This window comes from Cavia porcellus, unplaced genomic scaffold (genome assembly GCF_034190915.1).
Source record: "Cavia porcellus strain 051 isolate PalLab524CR breed Dunkin Hartley unplaced genomic scaffold, mCavPor4.1 scaffold_30, whole genome shotgun sequence".
In the NCBI taxonomy this organism is placed as follows: Eukaryota; Metazoa; Chordata; class Mammalia; order Rodentia; family Caviidae; genus Cavia; species Cavia porcellus.
In genome coordinates this window covers 47,928,595-47,946,342 of record NW_026947513.1, presented here as the reverse complement: position 1 = coordinate 47,946,342, position 17,748 = coordinate 47,928,595, and the positions used below count along the sequence as shown (strand labels likewise).

Here is a 17,748-nt window from a genome sequence, read left to right as displayed (position 1 = left end):
GAGGATTACCATGAGCTCGAGGCCAGCATGGGGTACATACTGAGTTCAAGCTCACCCTTAGCTGCACGTCAAGATCCTGTCTCCAAAAATCATAAATTTTAAAAATCTGATTCGAGAGGCCCCCTTTAACAATTTAAGGTTTTATTGTTTTGAGATAAGGTCTGTGCAGTCTAGGCTGGCCTTGAAATTATAGTGATTCTCCTGCCTTAGCATTCCAAGTGCTGGGATTACAGGTGTGTGTCACCACACTTGGGTAGTTTTTTTTTTTTTTTAACTTTTACAGATATTCTAGAAGGCATATTTGAGAAATGTGAAATCTAAAGTTACATAGTACATATTGAAATTTTGAGCACCTTAGTTCAGTCTGATGTAACAAAAATATGACTTGACTAGATGATTTCAACAAGTTGATTTCTCATAGTTCTGAAAGCTATCATGTCTAGCATTAGCATTCTTCCCTTTTCAATTCCCAATGAGAGCCACTGTCCTGGTTCCCAGGTGGTTTTCTATTTCTTCACGTAGGGCAGAATCATCTCTTTTGTCTTCTGTTATAAGGACACTAGTCCAATTCTTGGGTCTCCACCCTTATAACCTGAATACCTCCTAAAGATTCATCTAAATACTATCACTCTGGGGATTACGGTTTCAGCATACAATTTTTGTTGTTTTTTGAGACAGGGTCTTGCTATGTAGTTCAGGCTGACCTTGAACTCACTGTGTAACCCAGGCTGGCCTCAAATTCATAGTGATCCTCTTGCCTTAGTATCCTGAGTGCTGGGATTATAGGTGTGCACCACGCTTGGCTTAACATACAAATCTGAGAGCACATTCAGTTCATTGCAAACTTCATTCCTGTGTTCAACGTAGAGTGCAGAGAGGAAATGCAATCCAAATTCTCACTGTATAACACTATATCCAAATATCCTAAATTGAAAAATGCCTCTTAAGAGCCAAGCATGGTGATATATGTCTGTAACACCAGCACTTCTGGATGCCTGCATAATTTTGTCACTTGAGAGACTGTCAAAAAACAAAACAAAATAGAACAACAATTTTAAAAAGACTGAGGCTGTAGTTTAGTGCCAGGGCTGAGAATTCAATCTAAGTACCACACACACACAAGAAAAAAAAACAGCGTTTAATATATCTACCAAATGTCATAGCTAAGCAACAACACTGTACAGCCTTATTGTGAGACAGGATTTGTTTTATGCTGAATTTGGGGCCTAGGACTCAACGTGTGCTTTACTACTGAGCCAGGGTACTTGCAGCCAGCTGGGAGATGTGGTTGTTACTAGCCACAGAATACTTCAGGTGAGAATTTCACACCATTGTTAATGAATCATCGAGAACTGTTTATATGTTTCTGTTTATAAGGAACTCAGTTTGTGATGTAACTAAAAGAAAAATAAGCTAATTACAAATGCTGATCATTTAAAACAAGACATGGTGGCATACATATTACCCCAGCACTGGAGAGGCTGAGGCTGAAGGATCACTGAATTCAAGCCTAGACTGGGCTGCAGCACAATGAGAAACTGTCAAAAAAAAAAAAAGTTTGATGTTGCACTAGTTCATCTGGAAACTATTAGGGTTGAAAGTGATTTCTATTTGCTTGCTCAAATATTTATATGAGCGTTTTATATTGTACTGTACAACTCAAAAAATACAAGATTTCAGTGTTGGATGACCAGTGCATAGACATTCACAGTAGAACTTTTGTACTGGGCTTTAAATTACAAATACTTTAAACATTATCTAACAAGTAAGTAGGTAATAAGTGAGAAATGTATGTGTCACCATAAGTGTGAAACACATTATAGGTCATTGCATCTTAGGTCACACGCGTTGATACCTTTCTGAGTGGCAGGCAGTGTAACATGAATGCAGTCAGTGACAAAGGTGAACAGTGGCTGGACGCACCCTAGTTGGGGAGGCTCAGGCTTGGTTGATGACAGCTCCACAGAATGAAATGTTTGGGATTTCAAGAAGAGCTCGAAAACTTCGTTTTATGAACGAGTGTATAAATGTGGACTTCAAAAATACATAGCAAAAAATTTATTTTGGTTTAACCCTAAGTATGAATTAATATTTTATTTCTGCAGTACCAGGGGTTGAACTCAGGGTCTTGTGTATGCTGAGCAAGCAAGCGCTCTACCAATGACCTACAACCTGAAAATACGAACTGTCTCAAAACTGTACAGATTACAACTGTAAATATGAATACTTACTTTGGGGGCTTATTTTTTGGTTGTAGGTTGGTCTTGAACTAAGTAGTCTTCTCTGGTCTCACATTTACTGTGATCTTTTTGCCTCAGCTTCCTAAGTATTGGAATTAGAGGCAGATGCCACTATTCCGTGTTTCGGTTTTTAAACAACTTTCTCTCTACAGGATCTAAAAGTTTAGAGGCTAGGCTAGTAGTGGCTAATCTATGCACAAATGCTGCGCAAAGCTGTTATTGAAAGTTTTGAAAGGCTAAACATCAGTGGACTAAGCTAAACGTTTCTTTAAAAGGGCCAAATCTATAGAGAATGCAGACGCATAGAATTCATTGTATGACAAGTTCATTTGTTTTCCTTTGGTACCAGGGATTGGAACTCATGCCCTTGCACTTGCCAGGCAGGCGATTGTGCCAAACCCCTGGCCCCTCACTTCCTCTACAGTTGGGCAAAGAAATTTCCATTTAAAATTGAATTCGTTTCCGCTTTAAATCAGTAGACGATAGCAATTGTTTTTTGAGACAGGGTTTCACTGTACAATTCAGACTGGTCTTGAACTCACTTTGTAGCCCAGGCTATCCTCAACTCACGGAAATCTTCCTGTCTCAGCCTCCCGCTGGGATCACAGGTGAGCGCCCACCGCTGCTTTTTTTTTTTTTTTTTAACTCAATACATAGTAGATCGATAGGTTGTTTCAGATAAAATCTTTTCTATAGCATACATATGGTGTTTATATAATTTTAAAAGGAAGGTGCAAATCTGGGTGTTTGCGTTTGACGCCTGGGTACTGAACTGTTACCGGCTGGTTCCTTTAGAAACAGCTCCACAATGGAAAGTGTTCCACATTCTTCGAGCACCAACAAAGAGCTGGATAAGACAAATGCAGCGTTCACCTTTACCAGGGAAGCCCCATGGGGCATGCGCAGGGGCGTCGAAGGGGCAGGGCTCCGCCCCTCCCTGCCACGGGAGCGGGTCTACGCGTCCTCTGTCTGTGTGCCCCAGTCCGCACCGGATCGAGCGGTAGTCGCTGTGCCCGGCCAGCGCTCCGAGCGAAGCCACCACCAGGCCTAGCCTTTCTCGTTTCTTGAGCCAGCTGAACGACTCTCCTGCCTCAGCTTCCCAGGCGTGCTTTACCGCACTGGCCCATCCTGTAGGCCCCTGCTCCATTTACAATGAAGTACACAAATTCAAGGACTCCGAGCTGCGGGACAGGCTGCAGCTGGCCGAACGCACAGCAGGCGGCGGCTCGTACCCGCCAGCCGGGAGGCCTTCTTTGCCCAGCTGCAGGGCACTTCCGGCGAGGCCCCGAGCCGCGTGCGGAAGGCGGGACTTCGCTGCCTCTGTCGTCATCGCCAGCGCGCCGCGGGCGTCTGGGACTCTTCCGGGCACTGGCGCGCGCGCGCTCTACAAAAGAGGCTCCGGGCGCACGGGCGCGCTAGCTGGCGCGGGAGCTTCGTGGACATGCTGCTCGCCTTGCGCGGTCTGTGGTGGCGGCCGCTGCCCGGCCTTCAGCCCCGGGCCCGGGTTCCCGCGCTTCCGTTGTGGGCTGCGGCCGCAGGCCCCGTGGTGGACCCAGGAGGCTGGTACGAGGCGTTAGCCTCATCGGCGCCCGTGCATGCGGCGGAGGAGGCGCTGCTGGGCATGCACGCCGCTGGCCTGCCCTGGTGGGGCAGCATTGCCCTCGCCGCCGCCGGCCTGCGCGGCCTGCTCACGCTGCCCCTGGCCGCCCAGCAGCGCCGCATCCTAGCCAAGGTTAGCGCGGACTCTGGCAGGCGCCATTACGAGGCCAGCACCGTGAGAATTGAGAGAGAACCTGTCTTGCCAAGCAAAATGTAGCAAGCAGTTTGCAAATCAGGTTTTTTTTTTTTTTTTTTTTTTTTTCCTTTTTTGAGATCGAGTCATGTAGCCCATGCTGGCTTCGAACATGGGGCGATCCTCCTGCTTCAGGCTCCCGAGTAGTGAGATGACAGGCGTGCATTACATGCCTATTTAATGGGGTGGGGGCGCTTTTTTCTGTGGATTGAGTGTGACAATACTTTCCTTGTCTACTTTATCATATTCGAGTATACAGTGGATAGCAATGGTTAAAGTGATTTGAAAACAATAAGAACAATAAAGATGTTTTTCAGTTGGGGGATTTCAAAAAGTGGATTTCATGTTTTTAAGGCCGTGTCATTTTAAAAGAATAAAAAAGAGGAAGAAACTATAGCAGCATGAAGGCAGAGAATTATCACAGGAGAGGAAAAAATGAAGTTCATTTTTGGCTTGGTGCCCATCAAAGAATACTAAAGCATATTAATAGTGCTATTTTCTCCATTTACTGTACTGGGAAATTAGAGAGAGCAGTAAACCCTCGAGCGCAGCTTGCATTCGACCCTATGTAACTCCAGGGAATGGGTTGCGTTATATATATGAATCCTGTGTCAGCCTAGTGCTGGAATCACAGGCATGTGTCATCACACCCAGTTTATAGAGTTTCTTGACATGGTAAGCTACATTTTTAAGTGATTGAGAGAATAGAGTGTAAAATTATGTGTGGTTGTGAATAAAGATCCTTTATGTTCTCATAACAACTTCTTTTTCTTTAGCTAGGTGGAAAATTTGCAACCAGAGATAAAAAACATTGCCAAGCGTCTTAATCAAGAAGTTGCAGTTTGTGCTCATCAGTTGGGCTGGTCCAAAAGAATTGCCAGGTAAATAGTTTTATGCATAAATGGAGATATTGGACCAGGGATATAGCTCACTGACACAAATGCCTGCCTGGCAAGCATGAGGTCCTAAGTTCAATCCTTGGTACCTAAAAATAGAAAAATAATAAATAAGTGGAGGTGCTCTGTATATTAGATTTAGCAAGAAATTAGTTTCTTTATCCTTTCATTTCATATGATGCCACTGAAGCATGATAGTTTCACATATTGGACTAAAAGAAAAGAAATAGAGAAGCAAAAGTAAGAACTTGTTCCTGTTTTTGTCATACTGGGCTTTGAATCCAGTGCCTTTTGCATACTAGGCAAGTGTTCTGTTGAAGGATATCCCCAACCCTAGAGAACTTTAATTTTGAGACAGGTCTCACTGTGTTGCTTAGTTTGGCTTCAAATTTGTAATTATCTTGCCTCAGCCTCTCTGGAGTAGCTGAGATTATGGGCATGTGCCCATGCCCTTTTTTGAGATTGCATCTAGCTCAGTTGCCTAGGCTAGTCTCAAACTTTTTTTTTTGAGACAGAGTCTAGCCTTGTAGTACAGGCTGGCCTCAAACTCTTGGCAATTCTCCTGCCTAGGCCTCCCAAGTGCTAGGATTAGTCCAACTCTAGTGAGCATTTAGCCTCAGCTCCCTAACTGCTTGAGAATATCAGACCACTGTTCCTGTACTTGAGGGATTTCAGCCCGCTGAAGGAAAGACTTGTAATCCAGTGATAATGACAGTGAATTAAGTGCCCAGTGAAGCTACAAAGGTGTCTATATCCATCCTTGCCCAGGCAGCAACTCTTGAGGTACATCTGAGGACTTCTTACCTGTTTGGCAGTCATGTTAAAGATCAGTTTGTTAGGGTGGTTACTTCCAGAGGTGTGCTGATGTGGAGAGCTGATCCATTGATCTAAATTCCATCAAGGGACCAGAATATGTAGGTGTCTAGAGATATAACAGATTGTAAACTGGGAAGAAGAGAGAGGCTGTTACTGTGTCTTAATTCATTACACTTGAATTTGATTAAATTCAGCAAAACTATGGGTGATTGCCTGCTTGCTTTGTACAGAATGGTGATATAAGACTGAACATTTGACACTTGAGACTAAAGACAAGAGTAGAAGTAACTGATATGGAATGCAGATTGAAAGGATCTAGGGGCTAGGGATATAGCTCAGTGGAGTAAGTCCCTGCCTGGCAAGCTTGAGGTCATGAGTTCGATCCTTGGTACCAAAAAAAAAAAGGATCATTGTGAGAGAATGGACTGGAAAGGGTAGGCCCTTTTGATGGTCTGGGAGCATCCACACTGGTGTGTGGTCCAGGACAGAAACACATTACCACAAATGATATGTGAAGACATCTGTTGCTGGAGTTTGGCTGATGTGCAGATATCAGAGTGCAGTATGCTTGTAGCTAATGTCTTTGACTGTGGTTGTAGTCATAGTGTGCCTGTGGTGATATTTCCTGGCTGAAACCTAACTGGCCAGTATGGTATGTTTGTGCTGTGGGGATGAAACATTACCAATAGTTAAATGAAATTTTTATTTCCCTTTTTTCCTCTTCCCTCACTTTAGGCTTATTTATCTAAAGAATATGAGGAGATTTGTTTCAGAGCTGTATGTTCGGGATAACTGTCACCCTTTCAAAGCCACTGTGTTAGTCTGGATTCAACTTCCAATGTGGATCTTCATGTCTGTTGCCCTCCGGAATTTGAGTACAGGGGTAGCACATTCAGAAGGTAACTTATAGAAGTCCTCTTCTCCAAAAGGTCTCCAACGCTGTTGCACTTTAGGGAAGAAAAAAAATCAGTTTGTATTTTTTTTTTGAGACAGGTTCTCACTGTGTATCCCAGTCTGGTCTGGAACTCATAACAATCCTCCTGCCTCAGCCTCCCAATTGCTGGGATGACAGATGTGCCACCATGGCTGGCTTCATGGTTTCTATAATTGCTGTCTTCCTTTCAAAGTGTAGGGCTGGGGATATAGCTCAGTGGCACAGTTTCTGCCTGGCAAGTGCGGGGTCGTAAGTTTGATCCTCGGTTACCAGAACAAAAGCAAAGTGTAGAATTTTTTGTTTGTTGGGCAGCATATATACTAAAAAAGGGAATAGAATTTAAAATCTTTAAGTGTAAACAGATTGACTATGTTGGTAAAAGCACCTCACAGTTTTTTTAGGGGTGGTGGGTTAGGTATTTATATGAAAGAAAATAACCTGAATAAACTCAATACATATCATCATTGTGAGGGGTGCCATGCAGGAATTGCTTATGTTTTTTTTATACTTGTGCTGTTTTTAGGAATTCTGTTGTTTTATTAATAAAACTGTTTCACCAGGTTTTTCTGTTCAGGAGCAATTAGCTGTGGGTGGAGTTCTGTGGTTTCCTGATCTCACCACGTCAGACTCTACTTGGATTCTGCCCATCTCTGTGGGTGTCGTCAACTTACTGATAGTGGAGGTCAGTGGTTTGAAATGGAATTTGTTGTGGGGTTATGTTTTGTTTGTGTGTGCTTTGGTGTTCAGGATTGAACCCAAGGTGTCATATTTGCCAGGCAAACACTGTCCCACTGAGCTGTGGCCTCAACCCTGGTGTTTGTTTTTTTGTTTTTGTTACTGTTGTTCTAGCCTCAGATACACATATTTCAGTTGGACATAGCTCTGAGGCACTATTGAGACTCCTTGGATTCTGATCCCAGATCAGCCCTGACCTACGCCAATCCCGTGTTTGGTACTACAATTTTTTTTTTGGTACCAGGGATCAAACTCACAACCTCACGCTTGCCAGGCTGGTGCTTATGCCACTGAGCTAAATCCCTGGCCCCTAGTACTCTTATGTTTGGAATTCTCATAATTAAAAACAAACTCTGACTTTCAAAGAGACTTTCAGAATCTCTTTCAACTCTAAAATTCCATTTTAATATCTTTCTGTTCTTTTTCCTCCTTGGTCCTGGAGATTGAACCGAGTGCCTTTGCACTGAGCTGAATTCCAAGTTCTTTTCTAGCATATTATGTTGAGAAAAGGTCTGACTTCCGAAATTATGAGGACTGGGCTGGAATTTGCATTCCTTCTGCCTCAGCCTCCCGGAGTATGCCACTGCCCCTGGGTAATGCACTTAGTCTTACAGTTTCCTTTGAAGATAGTAATTCAGATGCCTAATCCATCTAGCTTTATTCTCACAATAGCATTGTATTTTATGAATGTGTTTATTAGTCTAAATTTGTGGATAGGGAACAGCCATACCTGATTGCGATTTTGTTGCTAAGTAACCTTACAAAACTTACTGACCTTCTTTCTAAATAAAGTAGACAAGTCTATGGGTAGAGAGTGTCTTCTGGATCACCGCCTGCTTGTTCGTTATCCTTGGTACCTTGAGCAACAGGTCAGAAAGAGCAAACTTTTACTTCCGTAGAGCACTGTTCTCAGACTGCCCGTACCACGTAGTGACCTAGAAGAAATTTTAGAAATTATTTACCTCAGCTGAAATTGCACAGACCTCAAGTCCCTTGATCCTGTTTGGGAACAGTATTATATTCCATAGTTTTGTTCATGTGGACCATATTTTTTCAGATGTGGAAAATGAAAATGATAGAGTTGAAGATCTCTGGTGAAGATGTCCCGGGGAACTGAGCGTGGTCTCAGCACCAGGCACAGCCTGGATGTGGCCGGCCCTCTGGGTGAGGGCAGAGCACAAGTGAGGCTCAGGTCTGGGCGATGGAGTCCACACTCTTGTGTTCTTTTCTGCCGCTCACGGCGATGACTGGCAGAGTGTGCCAGGCATTTCTCAAAGCAAGTCAGATGTGTTAACTCATCTCAATTCTTAGAACAACCCTGTGAGTTACAGGGATATAGGAGCATTTTTACCCTGTTTTAAGGAGAGGAAAGTAGCACAGAAAGGTAAAATTGCTTGAGATCCTGTGGCCACTAACAGTGAAGGACGCCTTCTCCCCCAGCCAGCGAGGCTCTGGAGTCATGACCTAAACAACTGATTCACGAATCACAGCTGCTGTCCTTTACTCTGTGCAGCCAGATTACAAACCTTTTGGGTCTTTTGCTGGGCATGGTGGAATCCCAAGACTCTGGAGGCTGAGGCAGAAGGATCACTGAGTTTGAGATTAGCCTGGGATACATAGTGAGACCATGTATCTAAAAATAAAACAAAAAAATTTTGGGCTGTGAAATTCCATCTACCTTGAGCTCACTGAGCAGCCCAGGCTGGCCTCAAGTTCACAGCAATCTTTCTGCCTCAGCCTCCAAGTGCTGGGATTACAGACACGTGCTATAATGTCTGGTTTAAGTTTTTTTTGAATGATGAATAGTCAGTCAGTCATACAAATTCATTGGTTTTTACTTATTATTTGTCTGTGTTTCTGCCCTGCTGGGGATTGCATTTAGGGCCTTGGGCATGCTATGCTCTACCACTGAATGATAGCTCAGCTGTTTTTGCTTTTTCCTTGTATTAAAATGTAGGGACTGGTCAGAAAATTCACTTGTATTATAAAGTTTGACTGATTTAGTATGCATTTAATAATCATTGTGTGTGTGTATTCTACTGCTTTAGCTTTTTGCTCTACAAAGACTTGGGATGACCCGTTTCCAGGTGTGCGTCACGTACTTTGTGCGCGCCATGTCGGTGCTGATGGTTCCTGTGGCTGCAACTGTACCTTCAGTAAGAGCTTCCTCTGAATATTGGATCCTTTACTCCTTTTCAAAATTCTGAGAGAACTAATCTGTCTCTGACCCCAAGTGATACTTAATCTTTCAAAACACCTTATTACAACTGTAGTACTTGACCCATTTGAATAATTGATGCATTGAGCTTTTTCTTCCTGTGTAGCCTGAACCAAGGAATTTAGCACTAAAAAAAGAAAAGGGGCTGGGGATTTAGCTCAGCGGCAGAAGCACCTGCCTGGCAAGTGTGCGGTCGTGAGTTCGATCCCTGGTACCAATTAAAAAAAAAAGACAAAAAAAAAAAATTTTTAAAAAAACCCTTTGCATTGGCCCATAAGAGTTTATATAATTTAATCTTATAACAGTATTATGAGATGGTATAGTTGTCCTTGTTTATGCCTAAATCAGTTTTGGACAGAAATAGAAAAGGGAATGATGGCATTTGTAGTTTCTGCAGTTTGTCCCATATTTCCTGAAGATTCATTAGAATCTTACCATGAAGGGAGGAGCTGTCTGAGGCATCTCCATTTTTACCCAAAACCAGCAACACATAGACCATTAAGTAGAATTTAGTTGTCTCTGGGTGTTCTGGCCGTTGGGAGGCTGAGGTGGGAGAATTGCCAAGGGTCAGGCCAACTTGGGCTACACAGTGAGTTCAAGGTTACTCTGAACTACTAGAGACACCCTGTTACAACCAAAGTAAAAGTGATTGCTAGTATGTAGGGTTATCCCAGCAAATATGGAAGTACTTAACAGTGCTTATGTTAGGAATCTGAAGCAGTATGTTTTGGGCATCGGGCTGTCATTTGGACATGATACTGTTTGTAATGCTGTTTTAAAATAAGTAACTGTCCTCATCTCTGACATAGATACCATAATGTCTGTGAGAATTAATGAAATAACATCCAGTGTCTGTTAAAGCACTTTCCACATAATGGTAGTATTGTGAAATATCCTGTGTTATGGTTTGTGTCTCTGTCTCCCCAAAGCCTCATGCAGATTTAGGTGGGACTTTTTGGGAGATAGCTGAATCTGGTGGTGTGTGGTTGAGTCACGGTTCATTGCTCAGATTAAGGGTGCTGGAATTAAGACTGGGTGATTGCTGCTCAGTCCACTGACTGGGTTGGTACCACCCTAGTCCCAGCAGTCTGGAGAAGAGAACTGGGCAGAAGGAGGCTCCTCCCCCTTGTTTTGTTCTTGTTGCCTTTCCTGCCTCACACTGCTGTGAACTGCTCTCTGCCTGCCACCTGCCTTGGACCCAGCTGATTTGGACTGAAACCTCCACAAACTGATCACTTTAGATGTGAGGTGTTTTGTCTCAGCAACAAGAAAAGAGTAAGACAGCATGTAAAGGTGCAGCAGTGCAGATTCACTGTATTTTTGGGGAGAAACAAGTCCAATTACAACTGAAGATATGCAGATGAAATAAAATAGGGCTAGTTGTGTTTCAGTGAAGGATTAGATTCAGAATAACTGATCTAAAAAGCGTGTCTTCATAAACCAGGCTTGTCTCAGAATGCCACCCTGGGACTGGCTGTCCCTGGATTTTGATGTCCTTGAAGCAGGAACGGGCACTAACATTCACACCTTTTCTTCTCAGTCAATCGCCTTCTACTGGCTGTGCTCCAGCCTCATGGGCCTTGCACAGAACCTGCTGCTGTGTTCTCCACGGTTTCGCCGACTTTGCCGAATACCACCGACCAGGTCACATTCAGACACTCCTTATAAAGACCTCTTTGCTGCCTTTTGTGCCAAGTTTAAATCAAGAAAATGATGTGTTTTCCAGTAATTTTGAAACAGTTGCTGGTGTCACTATCACCTTGATGTATGTAGATTTATAAATCGTTTAATTTGCTTTTATTTTAAAATGATAAACTGTGAAGACTGTGGGTTAAAATATAAGCCTAGGGCCAGGGATATAGCTCAGCTGCACAAGTGCCTGCCTGGCAAATGCAAGGTCGTGAGTTCGATTCCTGGTACCAAAAAAAAAAAAAAAAAAAAAAAAAATGCAAGCCTGATCTATTTGACAGTAATGAACATCTTTTAAGTGTTAGAAATGCAATATGTCTAATAAAAAAGTATAAAAATGGAACCATGTGTTGTCTGTTTAGAAAATTATAACTTCTTCAAGTTTTCAGAACTCTGAAGAATGAGATCAGAAACTAATGTCAAATTGTACTAAAACGTCTCATTAAAGTTTGATAAAGAAAGAGGATCCATCAAGTGACTTTTAATATTCAGATGGGGTAGGGAAGGACGTTCTTGTGAGAGTATCAGATAAACAGTTGGGTGTGATTTCTCTTCAGAAAACTTGTGGACTTACATGCTCAGGTCCTTTATTGACTTCTCTGAAGGTCCTCTGGTGACAGAGGCAGGGAAACCTTGTGGAACCCACATGAGGTTGACCCACGTGTGGATGGGGAAAAAGCCCAGGCTATGCAGTAGAGTGGTATATGCACAGCTCCCTCATGTAAGCATCATCTCCAGCACAGCTGTGAAGACTAGAAGAACTATCTATTTCTGTTTCTGAGTTTTAACAACTGAGTGCAGAGTGTAGTGATACATACTACTAGAGCCTGAAGTAGATTTTTAAGCATTGTTTATTTAAAGCAAGAAAATGAACATTAGCTACCTGTTGTGGAGGTCACTGTAACATGTTCAGGACAGGGTTGTAATTTGTATAGCATGTCTTGCTGCCTGGCAGCTCTCATTTGAATTAAGTGGTTTCTGCTAGCTTGAACCGTGGGGGTATGTGATGACCTCTCCCCTGGGTAGGTCATACCACATCTCAAGGGCTCTTTGATTATAGAAAGGCATTAATTTAGCAGACCAGATGTCATCTTATTAATTTCTCAAGGAAATCATTACAACAGTGTAAAACACTTATAATTCAGCCAATTCGTGGTATAGCAATTGTAAGTGCATGTTATACACACCAGTGGGGTACTCCATGTTAAAATTGGGTGACTGAGTTATTTACAAACATATGATTACTGATGAACATGTGAATACAAATTTCTTTTAATGAAATGAATTTGTTAATTGTAGTTTTTTTTTTTTTTTTTTTTTTTTTTTTTTTGTTAATTGTAGTTTTTAAGTTGTTATGAATAGTATCTATATGTGGGCAGTAATTACTCAAATTCAAGCTGCTAGCTAGCTAGATTTTGGTCCATTTATGGACTTTACTAATTTTAATAGTAAAAAGACTAAATTTAGCTTTAGTCATTCTTCACTGACTGAGGTGTTAAGACTCATTTGGACCACCAGTGATACAAGCTGCCTGATGAGACTGACATGTGTGTACCAACAGTAGGCCAAGCCCACTGAGAACTGTTAGTTTTTTGGAAGAATTAAGTACTCCAGTAGGTACATGGTAAAGACTTAATATAGGAAAAATTGACAGGTAGTATAAATTGTTACTTGCTTACTTAATTTGAAAATAATAAAATTCTTCCTAAAATATTGAGGAACAAATTTGACAGACATTTGAGGAAATTGCTAATTTTCATTGAATTAGAATATGGACAAGTCTGAGGCATGCTGTCATCCCATCTCAGTGTTACACAATAAAGTAAAAATTGGGGTACACTTTTTCATTTCTTTGGTATCTGTGGACTCTTAGTTGATCTGGATTAACTAATCGTCAACTTGTGACACCCATCTGAACTCAGTGTGGTGCTGGGTGTGAAAGGCCCACCTCAGAATTGTTGCCAACAGCAACAGCTGGATCAGGGGTTTGTATTTTTTTGGAGGGGGTGGTTTCTGTTCCCCCAAAAACAAAAAATGGAAAGGAAGATGCTATGCTATGCTATTGATCATTCTCCAGAATCTTATCATGCTGGGTTTTTCCATATGATCTCAGCTATTATCTTCAAAAGATCTTGGGGGCCTCACTGTCAGTGAGAATGGCTGTGGTTTTCTGGGGGGAGCTCTGGTCCTCACCTTGATCATCACTGGCTCCAGTGTAGAACCTCAGCCTGCTTGCACAGATCCTTCATCCTGCTAGAGCAGACTTGTAGCTTCCACTGCTCACTTTGGGCCCTTCCTAACACAGATCCTTGATACAGACTTGCATGAGTCATTGTCACGGGCTCTGGGCCTTCTGTAGTACTTGTACAGGACATTGCATGTGGAATCCAAGCCTTCAACTGGATTCTTTGGGTCTCTAGTGCATGGACAGATCTCTCGCACTTGTGTATTTGAATTTTGGGGTGAGTATTGTAAAATAATCCCATAAATTATGTGTCCTATATTAAGTCTGTTGTCTAGCAGACCTTGACTACAACAGTCAGCCTAGTTATGATCTGTGTTCTATGATACTAGATATTGAACCCCGGGCGTTACTTTTGGGCATTTATATCTCTAGCCCCCTTGCTTTTTTTTTTTTTTTTTAAAGGCAGTGTCTCCTTAGTCTTGAGGTTGCTCAGATTGTGACCGAGTTTGTAATGCTCCTACCTCAACTTCATGAGAGTACTGAGATTATGGACATGTACCACTGCACTCATCCATGCACAACATTTTTAATAAAAAGAATAAACATTCAATGGTAAGAGTTTGGGTTGCCGTATTTCTGTAGTTTGCTGAGAATTTAGAGGGGAAATGCAGCAGGTGAGACTGGGTTCTTTTGCTGATTTCTCAGTCCTGGTTTGAGTACCTCATTGAGGCATCTGCTTCTAATCATAATGAAGGAACTGAAATTTCGGTTTAGTCAGTCTTCATTATGTATGGTTTCTTATTTGCAAACATGCCTATTTGCTGAAATTTATGTCCCTGATACCAGTAGTTCACAGTGCTTTCAGGGTTGTTCATGGTAAAAAATGTGACTCACATGAATCATGACCTTGGTAGGTTTAAATAATGTTTTTCAAACTGACCATTAAATGTGTGTTCTTTTCACAATTGGTTTAGTACCATGATTTTCTCATTTCTTTGCTTTTTGCCAGTGATTTTGCTATTTAAGGTGATCTCCACAAACTTCCAGAGTATCTTAATGTTTCTGAGCATAAGAAGACAGAAGTGGGTAAAGATGAAGTAAGGATGCTGTTAGAGTTTAGTATTAATGAACCAGTAACACTGATCCATTGAGAAAAATATGACAGTTTGCCTCAGAGCAGTGATACTGTTGATCTTTGCAGGCGTTTGTACCATGTAACTATAGCAAAAGAAGGACCCCTCCTTCCCAGCCACTATACTTCATTTCTTAGTTGCCCAGGTAATAGTTCCAGTTCCAGTTCCTGTTACTTTTGTTTCTTAGAAACGTGGTCACTGTGATGCATAGCTGGTCGTGGTGATGCACACTGTATAAACCAACCCCAGCTGACAAGCCATTCTGCCTCTGTACTTCCTGCTTGCTTATCCCATGTAAACTTATCCCTAGGCCAACAGAGATTAGGGCCTGATATTCTGGGAATGATCCTGATCAGTACCTGCTGACATAAATAAATCTGCCTCCAATCCTGGGTGGTGGTTTGGTGTTTCTGCTTGCTAATGCATCACTGCAGTAAGTTCCAGACGTTTGAGTTGCAAACTTTCACAGATACAACATTCATAGATGGGAACAAATTGCAGAAATAGTTCACACGTGTGCTGCTGTGTACCTGCTGTGCAGTGCAATAGTGTACAATGGTAACAGTGCTCAGTTGGAGCCCAGGGTGTCAAAGCAGGGCAAAAAGTGGTGATGTGGAGGGCACTGATAGGAAGTGCAAAGCAGTAACCACAGAAACAAAAGTGAAGAGAGATTTGACCAAGGTGAAATGATGGCAGGTGTTGCTCATTCTCATGACTCACTTGACCACTGGCAAATGGTCAAATGCCAAATTAAAGAACAAAGACAGGATCGTGGAATATGTGAAATGTGCTGTGCTAATGAAGTCAACAATAATACCCAGAAAGCATTGCTGTGGTGATACAGGACATGGAGAGACTTCTTTATGTGAATCCAGACTCAGCATCAGCTTAATGCTTATCAAGGAAAACCTGTTCAGAGAGTTCAAGAAAACATGGGGTGGATAGGGTACATCTTTCACTGCCAGCTGTAGATGGTTTTAGAGTCAAGTTGAGAATCAACCTGTACAGTGTAAAACTGGGCATCGAGGCTGTGAAAGCTGACACAAGAGCTGCCTGAGAACTTTCAGCTCTGGAAATTACTGATGAAAGTGATTGTTTATCCTAACAGGTTTTGAGTATCAATGAGCAGGGCTGTTCTGGAAAAGGGTGTCAAAACAGTTACGCCAGTGTAAGGGGAAAAACAACTCCAGTCTTCAGAGCAGCAAAGGACACCCTCACTCAGGGCAGTGCTTGGTGATGTGAAACCAAAGCCCTGTTGGTTCACCATTCAGAGAACTAAGCACACTCAAGAACAGCTAGAGGCTTGCTCATTTTGTTGGGGAGTAGCTCCAAGACCTGGGATACACAGACCACTTTCTAGGACTGTTTTTTCATCCCTTTATCCCAGAGAAAACTGCTTGTTTTTTGAGGTAGGATCTTGCTATGTAGTTCAGGCTAACCATGAACTCACAATGTGGCACAGCCTGTCCTGGAACTCGAAGTAATCCTCCTGCTTCATCCTTCTAAGTGCTGGGATCACAGATGTGCACCAGCGCACCAAGCTCGAGAAATCTTATAAAAAAGTTATCACAGTCAACATTCTTTTGCTTTTTAGCAACACACCAGGTCACCCCCAACTGAAGGATGACTATTTTTTCTTTTTCTTTTCTTTTTTTTTTGAGCTAGAGTCTTACTCTGCAGCTCAGGCTGCTTTGAATTCACTATGTAACACAACCCAGCTCAGGCTGCCTTGAACTCACTATGTAACACAACCTGACCTGGAACTCACAATGATCCTCTCTTGCCTCAGCCGTCTGAGTGCTGGGATCATAGATGTGCACAAAGCACATTCAGCTTCATAGTTAACTTTCTCTCCAGCATCACAGCAGTGAGTGTATCTGCCACTGAATACTGTGACACTCATCCCACTTGTGAGCCAGGGAACCATTTCAACTTTCAGGAAATACTTAAATCACACCCTTTTGCAGGCAGTGAAAGCAACCAATGAAATAGAAACGACCTGGTAACAATTTTGCTAGAACTGGACTATAAGATCTACAAGACCATAAAACACATCAGCTTACTTTTCGTGAGTCTTCAGCTGTCAGCATGAATGGGGTTTGGAAGAACCTTTGCAGCAGTTTGCACATGAAGTTCATGAGCTTGAGAAGATAGCTGAGGACTCCAAAGAGGCCTTCAATAGCTTGGCGACCTCTAGCGAAAAGCCAAGAATCCGGAGCCACATCTGCAAGGGAAACAACTTCACAGAATGCCTTGCTTCGGAGCGCAAGGAACTGACTGATAAGGATCTGAGGGAAGTGGAGCCCAGCAAAAAGACAGCTGAGAGAAAGATGAAGCTGAAGAGCCAAAGCCAAAGAGATCCCCAGCACAGGACATTGCAAGGGGGTCTTGTTTACTTGAAGAAGCACTGTTTTTGAGGCACAGGACCCCAGTGTAGAGTGATACACCAGTAGCAGGAACCACTCAGAACACTTGTCAGGTGCTACGAGTCATCTAGGATGAGAAAATAAAGAGCTACTCCTCAGACATCACTGGGTCTTAAGAGGGTAGGCAGAACTGAGTCCATCAGAAAACCCGTGCCATTGGCACCAGGTGTGGCCACTTTATTTATTTATTTATTTAAAGAAAACAAAACAGTGAAAGGGTACAAGTAATACAAAATTTAAAAAAAGAACTTAAGAAATCACTAGTTAATAGATTACATATTGTCATCTTAAAAATAGTTGATCAAGTTACAAAATTAAGCATACAAAGTGGACTTTCAAACAGTGAAACTGCAAACAGTTGTGTTCAATGATCCAACAAAAACTTTGTAATATAGTCATTTGTCTTACACACCTAAACATACTTGCAGTTGTGTCCTTCAGAGCACTTTCTTTTCCTCTCTTTTTTACAATAACATTTACACATTTTGGGTTTTATACTCCCATAGATCTTATTACTTTTTCTTTTTTTGGAAGAGAATAAAACCAAATGTGACAAAGGATAGACATAGTACATGACATAAAAACAGAATTCAAGGTAATCAACAATGGCTACCATAATACCTCTTGCTACCTTAATAAAAAGAATTGCCTATATCATCAGGTATAATGAAATTGAACAAAACA

The 17,748-nt window shown here is 42.1% G+C and overlaps 1 protein-coding gene and 1 long non-coding RNA gene across 2 annotated transcripts; one reads left to right on the top strand and one right to left on the bottom strand.

Annotated features, from left to right (window-relative positions):
• Window positions 1–2,072: 2,072 nt before the first annotated feature.
• On the top strand, window positions 2,073–15,030 carry LOC100728132 (cytochrome c oxidase assembly protein COX18, mitochondrial). The gene is made up of 6 exons (XM_063240328.1): window positions 2,073–3,972; window positions 4,813–4,913; window positions 6,480–6,643; window positions 7,239–7,360; window positions 9,462–9,569; window positions 11,172–15,030. The coding sequence occupies exons 1-6, from the start codon at window positions 3,682–3,684 to the stop codon at window positions 11,343–11,345; spliced, it is 960 nt and encodes a 319-aa protein (XP_063096398.1). The 5' UTR covers window positions 2,073–3,681; the 3' UTR covers window positions 11,346–15,030.
• On the bottom strand, window positions 6,566–17,141 carry LOC134474038 (uncharacterized). The gene is made up of 3 exons (XR_010044607.1): window positions 16,702–17,141; window positions 8,189–8,348; window positions 6,566–6,691 (listed from the first exon to the last, which is right to left on the bottom strand). It is a non-coding gene; the product is annotated as an uncharacterized LOC134474038 (long non-coding RNA).
• Between the last annotated feature and the right edge of the window lie 607 nt (window positions 17,142–17,748).

Coding starts and splice junctions, on each gene's coding strand:
- LOC100728132 (XM_063240328.1), top strand. CDS start 3,682: ATGCTGCTCGCCTTGCGCGGTCTGTGGTGGCGGCCGCTGCCCGGCCTT. Junction 6,644..7,238: donor AGGGGTAGCACATTCAGAAG/GTAACTTATAGA, acceptor CTGTTTCACCAG/GTTTTTCTGTTCAGGAGCAA. Junction 9,570..11,171: donor TGGCTGCAACTGTACCTTCA/GTAAGAGCTTCC, acceptor TTTTCTTCTCAG/TCAATCGCCTTCTACTGGCT.